The sequence below is a fragment of the Falco rusticolus genome, chromosome 2 (assembly GCF_015220075.1).
Source record: "Falco rusticolus isolate bFalRus1 chromosome 2, bFalRus1.pri, whole genome shotgun sequence".
Classification (NCBI taxonomy): Eukaryota; Metazoa; Chordata; class Aves; order Falconiformes; family Falconidae; genus Falco; species Falco rusticolus.
This window is the reverse complement of record NC_051188.1, coordinates 76,995,851-77,010,513: the sequence shown is the minus strand read 5'-3', so window position 1 is coordinate 77,010,513 and position 14,663 is coordinate 76,995,851. Positions and strand designations below refer to the sequence as shown.

The 14,663-nt window shown below is 39.4% G+C and overlaps 1 protein-coding gene across 9 annotated transcripts in view; it reads right to left on the bottom strand.

Moving 5' to 3' along the window:
* TTC3 (tetratricopeptide repeat domain 3) overlaps window positions 1-14,663 on the bottom strand; it is a 68,898-nt gene that overhangs the window by 17,931 nt on the left and 36,304 nt on the right. For all 9 annotated transcript variants that reach the window (XR_005102505.1, XR_005102506.1, XM_037376503.1 and 6 more), the window contains 9 exons: window positions 14,175-14,301; window positions 9,972-10,094; window positions 9,685-9,786; window positions 8,911-9,003; window positions 8,140-8,204; window positions 6,574-6,716; window positions 3,978-4,292; window positions 2,919-3,182; window positions 2,431-2,477 (listed from right to left, as the gene is read on the bottom strand). Coding sequence is in view for 7 of the 9 variants with exons in the window: in XM_037376503.1 (XP_037232400.1) it covers window positions 2,431-2,477; window positions 2,919-3,182; window positions 3,978-4,292; window positions 6,574-6,716; window positions 8,140-8,204; window positions 8,911-9,003; window positions 9,685-9,786; window positions 9,972-10,094; window positions 14,175-14,301 (1,279 nt within the window). In the remaining 2 variants the exon portion in view is untranslated. The remainder of the gene's footprint in view (window positions 1-2,430; window positions 2,478-2,918; window positions 3,183-3,977; window positions 4,293-6,573; window positions 6,717-8,139; window positions 8,205-8,910; window positions 9,004-9,684; window positions 9,787-9,971; window positions 10,095-14,174; window positions 14,302-14,663) is intronic.

Genomic DNA, 14,663 nt, shown 5'->3' with positions numbered 1-14,663 from the left:
TTTAAAGAGCTGTGACACCCCACACAACAGAGTTTTGCATGGGGAACCAGAGGCCAAGAGAACTGTCAAATGTTCTGGCCACTTCAGTCTTCTAAGATATGCAAAGATGAAGGAAATAAAATGCATCTTCACTTTTTGATAGGATTGTGATTAAATTAACATAATGCTACTAACAGGAACTTACTAACTTTATTTTAGGATATAAGTAACACTGAAATAGAATAGTTTTATTGTAATGGCTTTCATTTGCAGGACAACCAGGGGATCAGGCCCAGCCAGCACGGGTTTATGAAAGGCAGGTCCTGCTTGACTAGCCTGATCTTCTATAACAAGATGACCTGCCTAGAGGAGGAGGGAAAGGGTGGATGATGTTTACTTGGACCTCAGTAAAGCCTTTGACACCATCTCCCACAGCATTCTGCTGGAGAAACTGGCTGCTCATGGCCTGGACAGGTGTACTGTACGCTGGGCAAAAAGCTAGCTGGACAGCTGAGCCCAAAGAACAGCAGTAAATGGAGTTACATCCAGCCAGCAGCCAGTGACAAGTGCTAATCCCCAGGGCTCAGCACAGGGGCCAGTCCTCTTTAATATCTTTATCGACAATCTGGACAAGATAATCGAGTGCACCCTCAGTAAGTTTGCAGATGACACCAAGCTGGGTGGGAGTGTTGGTCTGCTTGAGACAAGAAGGCTCTAAAGAGAGGTCTGGACAGGCTGGATCGATTGGCTGAAGCCAGTTGTGTGAGATTCAACACAAGAAGGCCAACAGCATCCTGGCTTGTATCAGAAACAGCGTGGCCATCAGGACTAGGGAAGGGATCGTGCCCCTGCACTCAGCACTGGTGAGGCCGCACCTGGCATGGCGTGTTCAGTGTTGGGCCCCTCACTGCAGGAAAGGCATTGAGGTGCTGGAGCGTGTCCAGAGATGGGCAACGGGGCTGGTGGAGGGTCTGGAGCACAAGGCTTATGAGGAGCGGCTGAGGGAACTGGGGATGTTTAGCCTGGAGACAAGGAGGCTCAGGGGGGACCTTACTGCTCCCTACAACTGCCTGGCAGGAGGCTGTAGACAGCTGGGGGTGGGTCGTCTCCCAGATAACAAGTGATAGGACAAGAGGAAACAGCCTCAAGCTGCACCAGGGGAGGTTTAGATTGGATATTAAGAAAAATTTCCTCACTGAAATGGTGGATGGTCAAGCACTGGAACAGGCTGCCCAGCAAGGTGGTGGAATTATCATCCCTGGAAGCACTTAAACTGTGTAGATGTGGTGCTTAAAGGCAGTTTAGTGGTGGGCTTGGCAGTCCTGGGTTAACAATTGGATTTGATGGTCTCAAAGGTCTTTTCCAACCTAAATGATTTTGTGATTTCATCCTTGGATTTCCAATTCACGAAATAATAAAATGTGGAATTCTTTGCTTTTTCAACATGTATATTAATTAACTCTAAAGATTTATTCTCTACCAAAAGTACATCTTGGATTTGTACAGATAAATTTATCTGCACACCAGAATAATTCTAAATGAGTGCCTCAAACATAATTAACCAAAATACACATACTTCTGCCAATTAGAATGGATTTTAATTAAGATACTAATGAAAAAGTGATTCAGAATGATGTACACTTGAAGACTTATGGGTTGAACCTGAAAAGCATCTATAAATTTTAACAAACAAATGCAAAATATGTCTAACTCACTCCAAATTTACTTTGCTTATTAGTGGAACAAACATTAAATTCCAGCCTTACAATTTAATGTCATCTGAAGGTAAAGCTAGGTTATACCATGTTCCCATTTGTTGCTTATGACTGTAAAATATACAGTACAATTAGTATACAAAATTATGCAGATTCAAGTTAAGGATGCTCAAGGAAGAATCACACTTCAAGTTCAGTTCTCATGGTAAATATGCAGTTTCAAGTTAGTAAGAGTCTGTCTGTTAAATAAGCATTTTTTAGAATTAATTTTCCTAATGATATTTTCAGAGACTTTTTTTTAAAGTTAACACCAAACTGCTCTTACCAAGTAATATGCAAATGCTATTCCCATGCACCTTATTTGCCTTATTTTCCCTATCCAAAAGAGGTGATACAGCACATCAGTGTACTCTCATCTGCTTTCACTGTGACTTCCTTAACTGCATCCTTGAAATGCTCATAATCTAAAAGGTATCGTGATGGTTTGTGCTTTAACAAAAGAGAAAACCCAAGTATTTTACTGACAGAATTCTAAGAAAAATGTTAAGCAGTTTTCAAATGCTTTAAGAAAAGGGGAGTAGGGCCAGATAAAAGAGTAAATCTCTAATCAGGTCTGAATTATGATGATGTAAAATAAACAGAGATGCACATCCCTATTTGCTTTTGCAAATTTTTAAAACACCAAACACATACTTCTTTTCTGAGCTTATACCAAATAGACATTAAGCTCACTTACCAATATATTTTCATTTCCCTGCTTCTTTAATATAATGGTAGGGTCATCTATTGAAAGGATAACAAAATCACATTCATAAATGGAAATACAAATACATTATGTAACTTAGAATTGTGAGCTATGAAATTACAGTAATAATTATTATAATCCTTTATCAAATACTACCAAAACATCTCAAAGGCTGTAGACGCAGAATCTTTATGCTTAAATTGAAAGATACATACTTACTGTGATCGGACATCATACATGCATTAAAGTAAACTCACTTGCTGGTTGTGGCAGACGAAAAAACAGCAGAATGTAACCTAAAAAGGGGTGGCTTGCCTTTTGAGGCTACATCGCCTTTTAAGCACTGAACACAGAGGATCCCATATAATAAGGCAGTTAGTAGTTTGCTGAGGATTTGGCCTTTTACAGAGCCCATCAAATGTGGTATAAAACCAGACAAAATACAATGCTTGCAAGAACGATGACTTTTGCACACTCACCCATTTTATCAAAGAATTCATCTAAAGCTTGATGAAGAAATGGAAAGTTTTCTCTGTTGTCTTCTAACAGCCATATAAAACAACGGGTTTTCTCTAAGGGTGGTTTTAAGAAATAATCACAAATTTCTTTGTCTTCAGAACTAGTTGTCACATAGTCAAATTTACTACCATACTTCTCATTCCAGAGGGTGGTTAAAACTGAAAGGTCAAGTTCTTTTAAAAACTGTCCATATTGAAGAAGGAAGTTCTTTGTAGCTGTCAGACCTAAAAGAGATGAAAAAAACCCATTTCATTCTGGCTTCAGAGTTTTAGTGATTACAGTGGGATATTCCTCTTCAAAGAGGAACAGTTTGTTCTAGAAGTGAAGTATACAGTAGCTGAAGCAGATTATGTAAAACCTTTTGTATCTTGAAAATGCAAACAAAAATGGTAAATTTTACTCTTAGTCAACACCAAATTATTATTAGCATAATAAATCTATAAAAATTCCTCAAAGGACATGGACACAACAGAAGAGAATTAAGAACCCAAATTTTGTCCAAGGTTTTGGCATCTTACATCCATTTTGCCTGCAAAACCAAACTCCTGCCTTCATCCAATTATAAATTCAACAGGAAACTACACAGCAAGGCAAGGCTACCAAAGAGCACCAAGTTAAATTACTTCCAAATCATACAATCAGCTCAACTTTTATGACAAACACCACCACTCCCCCCAATGATTTACCTTCCAGAAATAAATTTATACAAGTATTCTTTAAGCCTACTTTGGAATTTAAAGACATTATAAAAATCAATCTGTTCAATTTTCTCTTTCTTACATGGACAAAACCCTGCCAATGCTTTGCTTGCAGAGACAAGAGAGGTTGTTTCTGTGTTACCAATAGTCAAACTTCTCTAGAAATCCTGGCTAAGGGTCAAGTAAATGAAAAAGAGGAAAGCTTTACCATTTAAAGTTAGAAAAGTGAGACTGGAAAACAGAGAGGTTATCTTTTAATCTGTAAACTGAACAACTATGTTAGGGTAAGGTGTTCTGCTATTACATAAACATATAGCCTACCCAAGTTGTTAAGATGTTTAAGCCACTTGTGTAGTTTGGGATCCACTTCTTCCAGTTCACTCAGCACATGGATAAAACCCCTTGTTTTTACTCTGTTTTTTTCTTGAATTAAGTAACTGATGAGCTGCTCCATCACTTCACATGACGTGCTACTAGTTTTGGAATATGACATGTAATCCCCCTCACTGATTACAAACCATGAAAGTAATTCCTTTAATAGTTTGGAAGCATCGTAAACAGCTGTTTTTATTTGCTCAGCATTTAGACTGATATGCTGCAGGACTCGATCACCATCATATAAATCCTGAACACTACCTATAATGGGATTTAAAAAAAAAAACAACAAACAAAAGAAGATTACATGTCTGTTTACCACAATTAAAACCACCAACTTTAAAGTACAGATAATTTGGCCTAAAGTGGTGTTTCTCATTATTTGCTTTATCACGACACTGAAAATTACAGGAAGTATAGAACTTTTCACAGAAACTAGCTTTAGCATTATGAATTTGGTAAAACACTGTTTTAAATTTGGTTTACACAAACAAGCAATCCTTAGCACCTTACTAGATTTCAGAAAGGAAAAAAAAAATACCAGCTAGCAATAGTAGCTTCCAGCAATTGTCTATAGAGCTTTATCTATGTGGGCTGCATGCCAGCCCTCACGCAGAGGCAGAACTCCCCCGAGCATCAGTTCTCAGAGCAAGGGCACACTTCTGAATGCCTGAGCATATACCTAGAAGCAAACCTTTGTCCTGACCCTGCCACTGGTTCTTTGTGGAACTAGAATGAAAAAGATAACTGGCTCATATCAGCCTTCACCTTCCATTATTCTTCAAGACCACACATTTATAGAATGCCACTTTCACAGCTTAACTGAGAGTAACTATAGTCAAAAGATGTAGGTCTGGAAAAAATTAAAAAAAAAAAACCCAGACACTACATACACACAGAATAATTACGCATTGTAACACAAACAGTTAGAAGCTTACTAAAGGATTCAATGAGCTCTACAGGTGCTAGCCATGCCTGATTTTATCCTGCAGGAGGCTGCATTAAAAACCTCTGTATCTTACAAAATGCATACAAACAAGTGCTCCTCTCACTTGCACTTCCCCCCCAAATTAACAAGCAGATTTGTTTTTATTTAAAAGGTAGCTATGGCTACTAATGAAACAAAACAAAAAAAAAACCTCTTTGTGATCTAGCTAACCCCTGAAATTGGCCCCTCAGCCTCTCAGAAAGTTTGGGAGATTAAATCAGGTGTTTTTGATTTCCTCACAAAATTTTCCCAAGCCAAAAAAACCTCCAGGGTAATAGATAGCTTGTCTCCAACGACATGCAAGACTCCAATTTTATTACAGAATTAAATCATGACAGATAAAAAGGGTTGGCCAACACCAACGCACATTTTTCTGAAATGTGTTAAGTTGCTTCATGTTGACATATTCTTGCATCAGTGTCCCAACTTTTACCCCCAGTACTTCAGGGTGAGTGTGTTTGTCACACCAAAGGCATTTTTAGTTCTTGGAAGTTTTAAGGGCATTTAGGACAGCCAAGTCACATAGGTGTAACTCAGTGACCTGCAGTGGATCCAATGACCAGAACTAAAGATACGCCACTGAAAAGCAGACAGCCTAGATTTCAAAAAAACCCCAACACAAACCCAATTGAACACGATTTTAGAAAACCACATGGAAGCAAAAATAGTAAACTATGGTGCTAATTGGAAGGGACCACTCTCAAACAAAATGATTAAGAAAAAAATTCTAAAAAGAGTAGCACCCGAGAGCTTTTTTAAGAGAAGGTGCTGGGATATGCCACTGAACAGGCAACAGGGTTCTGGAGAACTCCAAATATGGCATGTACGAGATGAAAAAGTGCCCTCGGTATTTAATACCAAATTCTACAAGGAAATCAATGTGAGCACTATTTTGAAGTTAACAATGCAGACAAAAATAAAATAAACAAAAAACCCAAACAAAACACATCCATTTTTCTTTGCACTATAGCTTGCCCCAATACAAAATGCAGTGGAAGTTCACACCTCCAAAATAGGCAGCACTGCAGAGCAACATAACTGTAACACAAAACCTGAAGCATTATCTAACTATATACTTACAGGTTGAAGTATTTTATCTTCCCCAATCCTCTCAAATATACTTACTCAAGTCACTGCAGTTCCTGGGCTTCAGATATTGTTTGTTCTTTAACTAAGATGCAGTTGGGGTTGGTTTGTTTTTTGTTTTTTTCTTTTTCCCTGTAGCAGTGTCCTAACTTGCTGGGCATAAAGCTTTTTCTGAAACTACTTTTAAATAGATTAACTTTGAATTGGAGCCTTTGCCCTCTTCAGGCTGCTTCGTTGTGAACAATGAAGCAAGAATAAAAGTTTCCTACAACAAACTTAACCATATGCTAACACCTTATAGTATTTAGAAACTAAAACCAGAACCGAAATAAAAGTAATTTTAAGTAAAATTTAAGAGGGGAATTATGTCCCACATTAGTATTCTACTATAATTTGACTTAGGACATTCAGAATGCTAATTATGCTACCTCATGATAACTTAGAACAATAATCTATACTTCCACATACCACTGTGATCACTGCATTGAGATGGTTCATTTCCATTTCCCATCTGGTTTTCTTCTATTTTCTTTTTAGCAGAATTCTGTGCCTCTTCTCGTGCATGTTTTCTTTGTAATTTTTTCTCTTGTTTAATCTTTAACTTCCTAAGACTGAACAAATTAAGCAGTGAGCCTTACGTTAGTTCAGGTAAGTTGCCAAAGGAGTTCAGCACATCTCAGTTATTCTTCATGTTTTACAATAGCTGTAAGCTCCATTCTATAAAATACTATGTTGAGAAGTACAACTATAATAAAGCTAGTTTTCATTTAGAAGTTTGGAGACCACAAAATTTCATAGAAGTTTCATAAAGATCAAGTATGTAAGTGTAAAATATCCTCAAGATGCAATAACTTTTACTCCCATTAAAGATGTCTGAATTAGGATTAACTTAAATACTATCAGGGTTTTTTTCTTAACTTATAACTCAGCATTTTGAACCAAATACTAACATTTGATTTCCTTAACATTTAAAAATCAATTTTTTCTATCCTCTCAGTGTGATTCCTCATTATTTATAACCTTACTTGACCAAAAAGTGTAAACTCAAGTTATATGTCAAAGGTACATGCATCAACAACTGAAATACTTCATTACATCATTACATCCAGCTTTTATTCACACTTCCAAAACATTCAAAGTTGGTTAGATAGTCAGTTCTGTGGAACAGTGGTGCTGAACTTGGGCCACACAGCAATACCTCCTCTCCCATCCAGCTAAAAACCTTGATGAGCTTCTTCCCTCTAGCAAGAGGAAGGAATAGAACAATGCCTGCAATCTCAGACTGCAAAGAGAGGTGGTACTCTAATCTAGTACACTTGACTTTCATGTTGAGTAATTAAGACGCTCAATCCATTCAGAAGAGTAACAAATGCCTGTTCTTTTCTAATTGTTAAGTATTTTAGTACAAATTAAATACATGTATGGAGAGCAAAAGAAACAAGTCCTCAAGGTCCGCACACAGCCTCCAAATCACACTCTCCTCAAAAAACATGTTACTTCCCTGCCTGCATATTTCACAATGAAACTAGGTTCCAAGTATAGAAAACTTAAAGGTGACTGCCACAATTTATATTCAAAAATTCTTGGTTCAAATTGCTGGGAAGTCAATGGTGCAATGGACAATTCATCCCTTAATACAGATGTGTGGGGAATCAGATCTGCATCAACTCATATCCTGTATATTTGAAAAGCTTCCTGTTACCAAACAGATACTTTTTTTTCTAAAGAATCGTATGACCAGTAGAGAGTAACCAATAACTTATTCAGTAATACCAGTTAACGCCCTCCTGTGCTCACGTTATAAGTCTGTAGCTCTGTATCTTCATTTACAAGTTAATTTAAATGATTTTATAATTGGAATATAATGTGTTTTACCAGACTATTTAGTTTATCAGAGGCAAAGGGCAAGAATAGCTTTCCAAAGTATTTGCAGGATTTTAGCAATTCTTTAAAAAAGGTATGAAAACGAATCCTAGAGGAAACTGTTTTGTTCTCAAATTGATTCAACCTAGTTTTAAACAGCAGAGAGCTTACCTTGAACATTTCTGTTTAATACAGCCTCCTGGTGGTTCCTTAGGTTTTGTGATTTTTTGTTCAAACTACCAAAATAAGTGACATCATATTAATTAAATTTGGGTTACAATGCAACATTGCTGTACTCAAACCTAGGAATATTTGATGCTTTGGAAAGCAGTAAAAGTAATACTATGAAAGAGATAATGCAGCCCATATGCAGCCTACTGAAGGTCCACCTAAAGTTACCCCCTACTCCTACAATCTCGTATATAGCAATACATCTTTATTTGCAGAAAAGACAGGTTGAAAGATAACACAAAGTCAGGAAGAACTGGAGGCTATTTTGCTCTACCAGTGGACAGAAAGCAAATGTGACAATCATTTTTTTGGTTCTCGCAGATCAATACTGCCCTGGGAAGATGCATCCATCTTACTGTGACTCTGTAGAGGGTAACAACACTCTTCCAATACAATCATTTCATTTAGCAAGAACAGCTCTGACTTAAACTAACACAGTTCCTTTCATGTCACACAAACTAAATATAAAACGAATCTCTGGTTCCTATACATGACAGTTCTAACCAATACCATAAGGCAATGCTTGCTCTACCAGAAGACCAGGTAAGAAGAGAACAGGTAATTAATATTCCTACGTAACGTTCAGATTCTGTGATTAAGACAGCATATTACTTCTATGTTTGCAGCTACATTCTCAACTTCACTTTATTTCCTTTACCACAGTGAAAAATTTAAATATTATTTTCATATTTTATATGAACATTTACTTACTTCACATTTTACCAGACCAGAAGAACTGAAAATAACTATTTTTGAAATAAGGCCTGTACAATCAGGAGTGATACACAATTCTTGAAGAAAATCCTGCAGGAGAAAATGGGACACACAAAGACATTTAAATGCATTCAAAACCTATGTTCTTATACAGATTAGTTTCTTAATTTGAGACAACCAAGGTAATTAAAGCTAGCACAATCCTAAACTCTTACTGGATGACGAAAGCACGTGACAGCTGACTTGGCCAAGGTCTGCAAATCAAAAAGATCCTAGATCTGTAGCATACAGCTGTTATTCCCAAAGGTATGGCAAAACCCCTCCAACTTCACGTTCAAGAGTCAAGTTTAAGAATATTCTTTTATGAGTTCATACATTGCCTGGATTTCCCTTAATTTTATATTGGCTGCTGATACTGTATTTTGTAAAATTCCTTTAGACATTCTCAATGTCAAACTGTTGCTTCAACCTCAAGACTGTAGAAGGAATAAAACTTCCATATGGGAGGACATAAATGATACAAGGGAAACAGGCTAAGCATACTAAGCCTTCACACAGACAGGTCTTTCTTCTGTAAAGAACAGCAAGATTCACCCATACTCGCTCATCAGTCAGTTTAGCAAGAGACTACTCTTTCCTGTGTCTCCTCCTGTCATTGTCATGCAGGTGAAACATCAGGCTGTAGCACTGCACTTACCACAAACCAAAAGGAATGCTATAATCTTGACTTAAAAGAAAAAAAATATGCTTATAGTCTGACACAGCTCTTACCTTATCATTTTTATCACTGTAGTTTGTTGTTTTCAACTTTTTCCAACAGCCGATATGAAACTCCACTCTACATTGCTGACAGCAAGTAATACGTATAAAACCCTAACATTGAGAAATAGTATGAATTTAACATTAAAAAAAAAACCAAACACCACAACAGAAACCAGTGCACAACTTAACAGTAGATAGGATAAGATGGTGTGTTCCAGATACCTCTAATATCAAAGGAGGCAGGAAACATGTAAACAAAGTTTTATTTCCCAAACCCTTTTAGACTAAAAATTTACCTTAAAGTCTGGGTCTGTAAAAAATATTTGGATTTTGGAGTGGCCATGGCATTTCTGATATCGACAAACTGCATCTGGTTCCGGAGGGAACTTGCATTCTTCAATACAATTCTTTAAAGTCAACTGAGAAACATAAAATTACATAGGACAAATTGTGCAGAAACCAGGAAGTTGTTCAGTATCTACTTGCAAACTTCTAGGGAACTCTGCAGCGAAACACACATCTTTCTGAACAGCAGATGACTAATACCAAAAGAACAATTCTTTTCTAGGGAAAGCTACGGAAGATTGTCCTTTTATGGCAAAACATTCGAAAGCACATTTGAACTTCTATCAGCTAAGTACTCCTAGCTTCCCTGCATGCACGTTTATCTTGGACCAATGTTTTACATGCTGACCAATTCCAAATGCATGAGATAAGTAAATTTTCTATTACCAAAATGATGAGCCAGGTTACTCAGATACCGTCTGCTCATTACCACTGTTCCCTAGCCCTTCAGAGTGCCTCACCTGGGATCTGGGTTACTGTAAGGGACTAGAATAAGTTGACCTTGCACTAGCACTATATAGCAATAACCACAAACGGCGCCCGCGCGGGGACACTGAAGAGGAGGCTCACAAAGCCCAAACCGGTGGCATCACCCAACTGAACCAGGAGGCGCAGGAACTTTGACTGTGTGCACCCATCACCTACAAAGGAGGTGAGCAGTTGGGAACCATGGGAGGGAAGTTAGCCCAAAATCAGCAGTGCAGCCTGGATGTATTGCGACAGCTGCTTGCAGCTCAGCAACAAGCCGCAATGGGTCCACAGCTAGTAACTTTGGACCCATGACCAAGTGCTGGACTTTCTACCTAACTAATGGCACATTGCAAATCACTGCCTGGCAAGCAGCTGGCAGACAATTGTATGATGCTGCCATGGAGGGAGACCTCGCTGCAGGAAAGCATTTGTCAGCCTGGTGGCAGATTCTGACTACCCTTCGCCAAGTGTCGACCAATTCTACTAACAGTGCTAAACCAGGGGAGGCTGCAAACTCCACTGACAACGCGGCTCTTCTCAACACACCATCAACAACGGTGATCCTGTCTGCACCTCCTCTGCCCTCAAAGCTCCCATCACCAGTTGCAGCAGCCCTGATGGCACAGAACCAAATGTGGAAACAGGACAACTCGTACAATGACTCCATCGACACTGAGAACCCTTTTGATCCAGGTCTTACAGATTTGGAAAATGAACCAGATTTCTTCCTCCCATCCCCCAGCGAGTTGACCGTGTTTTTGGGGAGGGTGAAAGGGAGTCCAGGGGATTGGTGGCAGGAATGCAAGCAGGAAGCGTTTAAACAAGGGGGTTTGGGAGTCGCAGTGGCATGTCCAGTATTTTATCAGCCAAATCAGCCTCCAGAACAGTAGCCTATGCAATATGAGGCTATCAAAGAGCCAAGAAAAGCAGTGTGGGAAAGGGGAATTCATAGTACGTTCACTACGTTCTTTCTTGAAGCAATGGCAGAATCTTATACACTCGCACCGCACAGTTGGAGGTCACCTTCTTCACATGGTGCTCACCCGATGCAATATATGTTGTGGTTGTCTGATTTTTGTGAGCTATGCATAGTGGCCTCGACTGGGGGGCTTGTGTCAACCCTGGTGTCCGGGAATCAAAATGGTGGCGTGACGGCCCCTGGCGCTTAACAGAGGGTGAAAGTGCTCAATGGTCTAAAGAGAACAACGTGGAGGGAAAAGGCTTGATAAAAATCAGTAACTTTCCGGCTCTCTCAGAACTGGAACTATTGGGAACCATAAAAGCATCAGTGTGTTTCCATCTGAATCACACTAGCGGGCCATATTTCAACAGCACAGGCACTGACCTGACAAGTAGGTCAGCAGTTTATCAGATTGAGTCCACCTGGTGCAATTATATAGCACCTAGAACAGTAAACCCAGCAATAGGCCCGGGAAGCCTTTTGAACAACACCTTTTTGATCGGTGGGGACAGGGCCTGGATGGGAATTCCGAGCAGGGCAGCAGGAGGGCCTTGCACATTTGACAAACTTTCTTTCTTTCACCCCAGTGATTTAGCCATTAGGGCATGGAAACTGCACGACCTTCAAGAACGGCGTAGCACAAGCTTCACAGCAGACCGTAACCCTCAGGTTCATTTCTGGAACACAGCGCAACGCGTTTTTGCTTCTCTGATCTCCTCTGTACAAACGGCACACACCCTTAACTCGTTTAATAAATTAGGCTGTTGGCTTGCTAAAGAAAGTAATGTTACAAGCACTGCTCTTTCAGGTATATTAGCAGATATCGATTCTGTCTGTCATGCATCCCTACAGAACCGAGCTGCTATTGATTTTTTTATTGTTGGCACAGGGACACAGGTGTGAAGACTTTGATGGGATGTGTTGCATGAATCTGAGTGACCACTCTGAATCAATTCACACAAGCATACAAAACTTCAAAGCCTTAAAGATTTACAGCAAAGCCAGGGGTGGGATGGCTTTGGACTTTTCTCATGGCTGGGAAACTTCAGACCGTGGATCAAAAATATTGCAGGATTTATAATAACCGCCTTAACTGCCCGATTGATGTTTGTTTTATGTCTCCCATGCCTCTTTTTTTGTGTTCAGTGCTTATTTGACCATAGCACGAATCAAGTCATGGTCACCCAGCTGCATGCAACCTTTGCCTTATCGCAACTAACAAAAAAGGGGGAATTGTAAGGGACTAAAATAAGTTGACCTTGTAGAGAAACAAGGTTGAATTGGCAGAACTGTTAGTGTACAGATAAGCAGACAAATTTGGCAGCGAAACCACAAGCGTGTGAACAGCTCTGAATAAGTAACTGCTTTGCTACACATAGACAAATTCCCAGGTGCCTTAATGCACATTGGCACATTCCAGGGCAGAACTTGGGTAGATAAGCGTTTGTATATAACTAGCACTTGTATGCAATAAACGATCTCACTTCTTCACTGACTTGGGGTCCATGCCTTCCTATGCCACAGATTACAGGATCACGTACATTCCCAGGGACAGCTCAGACCTGACTCTGCACTGGAGCTACAGAGATCTCCCTGAATAGTGTCTAGGTAAAGACATCACAGTAGCTTTATGTAAAGTCAGTTCCGAGTCCCACAGGGTTTGCACTGAGCCCAGATTAATAAAACGTTATTAGAAACAAACAGACCACCAATTACAGCCTTTCAGGTATTTGTATTACATTCTCTAGAAGTCCCAGACCACCAACGTATCACTGTGGCCAGACTACTGTGGTGTCAGCTGGGGATCTGTGAGAAATCTTTAGGTCAGTTTTGGTTTCAGAAACAACAGTACTGTTGCTTCTACCAGAAATGAAGCAGGTCAGTATAGTATAGCCAAGTTCATACACTGAATAACCTAGCAAGTTCTACTATGTCAAACTGCATCCATGCAGAGCAGCTCACGCATCTTACCTCTCATGACATGGTTTATCCAGAAACCCTTAACAAATAACAGTGACTCAATTATAGTTTAAAAACAGTAACAGTAATAATAATTAAAAAGAGCTGTGGAGTGTGAGAAAGCAATTTGTAGTGTCAGATCCACAAGTCAGATGTTTCAAGTCAAAGAGTGAATTTTACCATACAACTCCCACTGCATCAACCAAGAACTACATGGTCAAACTCTCCTACTTGGTTTTAAATACAGCATGATTACTGCAGTTTTCAACTTCACATTTTTGCTAATTTGAATTTTTAGCTGGTTCACTCTAGCATTACACTGTATATAATACATCTACTTAATGCTCAGTAATGTGCAACTAAGAAGTCAACACATAATGAAACACTTGGAGCAGATTAGAACAGTATTATTAAATGGAAATACCCAAGCATAGAGCCTGACACAGAGCCCCCACCTTCGTGCTGTAAATGGGATGCTTCCCATATGCTCAAATTTGTCCTCAGAGTTCTGCTCTACAAAGACCAAGCCTCGGTGCTGACAATACTCTAGACAATGAGCAGCAGCACTTGTGCTGGCTGCTCCAGACTGAAACCTCCCTTTCACCCCCCATTTCTGTTTGGCCTTGACAACGGGGGGCCAGGGAGGAAGATGGGAGGATGACAACCTTTTTATTTTTTTGAAAGGCCATCTGACAGAACAGGGTTTTTTTGCCTTTTATGCCTTTTTTTCCCCTTTTTTTTTGTATTTTATTTTGAAACATACCTGTAAATTCTCTATCCGTGTCTCTTCAATGACCTGAGATGTTGTGGGCCAAGTTAATACTCCAGGTACAATCTTGTGATTAACCATTGTTTGCGATTTCATGAACTGATCGAGTGCATCTGAAAATCTGAAGTTTGAAACAGGTACAACACATTCAAATCATATATGAGTAACTTCTACGTATCATACTCTTCACAATTTACTTTATGAGGGGGAGGAGGGGGCAAGAATATGATCTGTGGAATGAAAGAGTACCTAGGTAAAGACATCACAGTAGCTTTATGTAAAGTCAGTTCCGAGTTCCACAGGGTTTGCACTGAGCCCAGATTAATAAAACATTATTAGAAACAAACAGACCACCAGTTCGTTAAGTTATCTGTTTAAGGACTCTTCAGTATAAAAGACTGAAGGCGTAAGCCAGTAAGCCAGCCTGCCCAGAGTCCAGATGTGAGGCAGGCTGAGAGGCTGCACTGACATTCAGGGGACCCA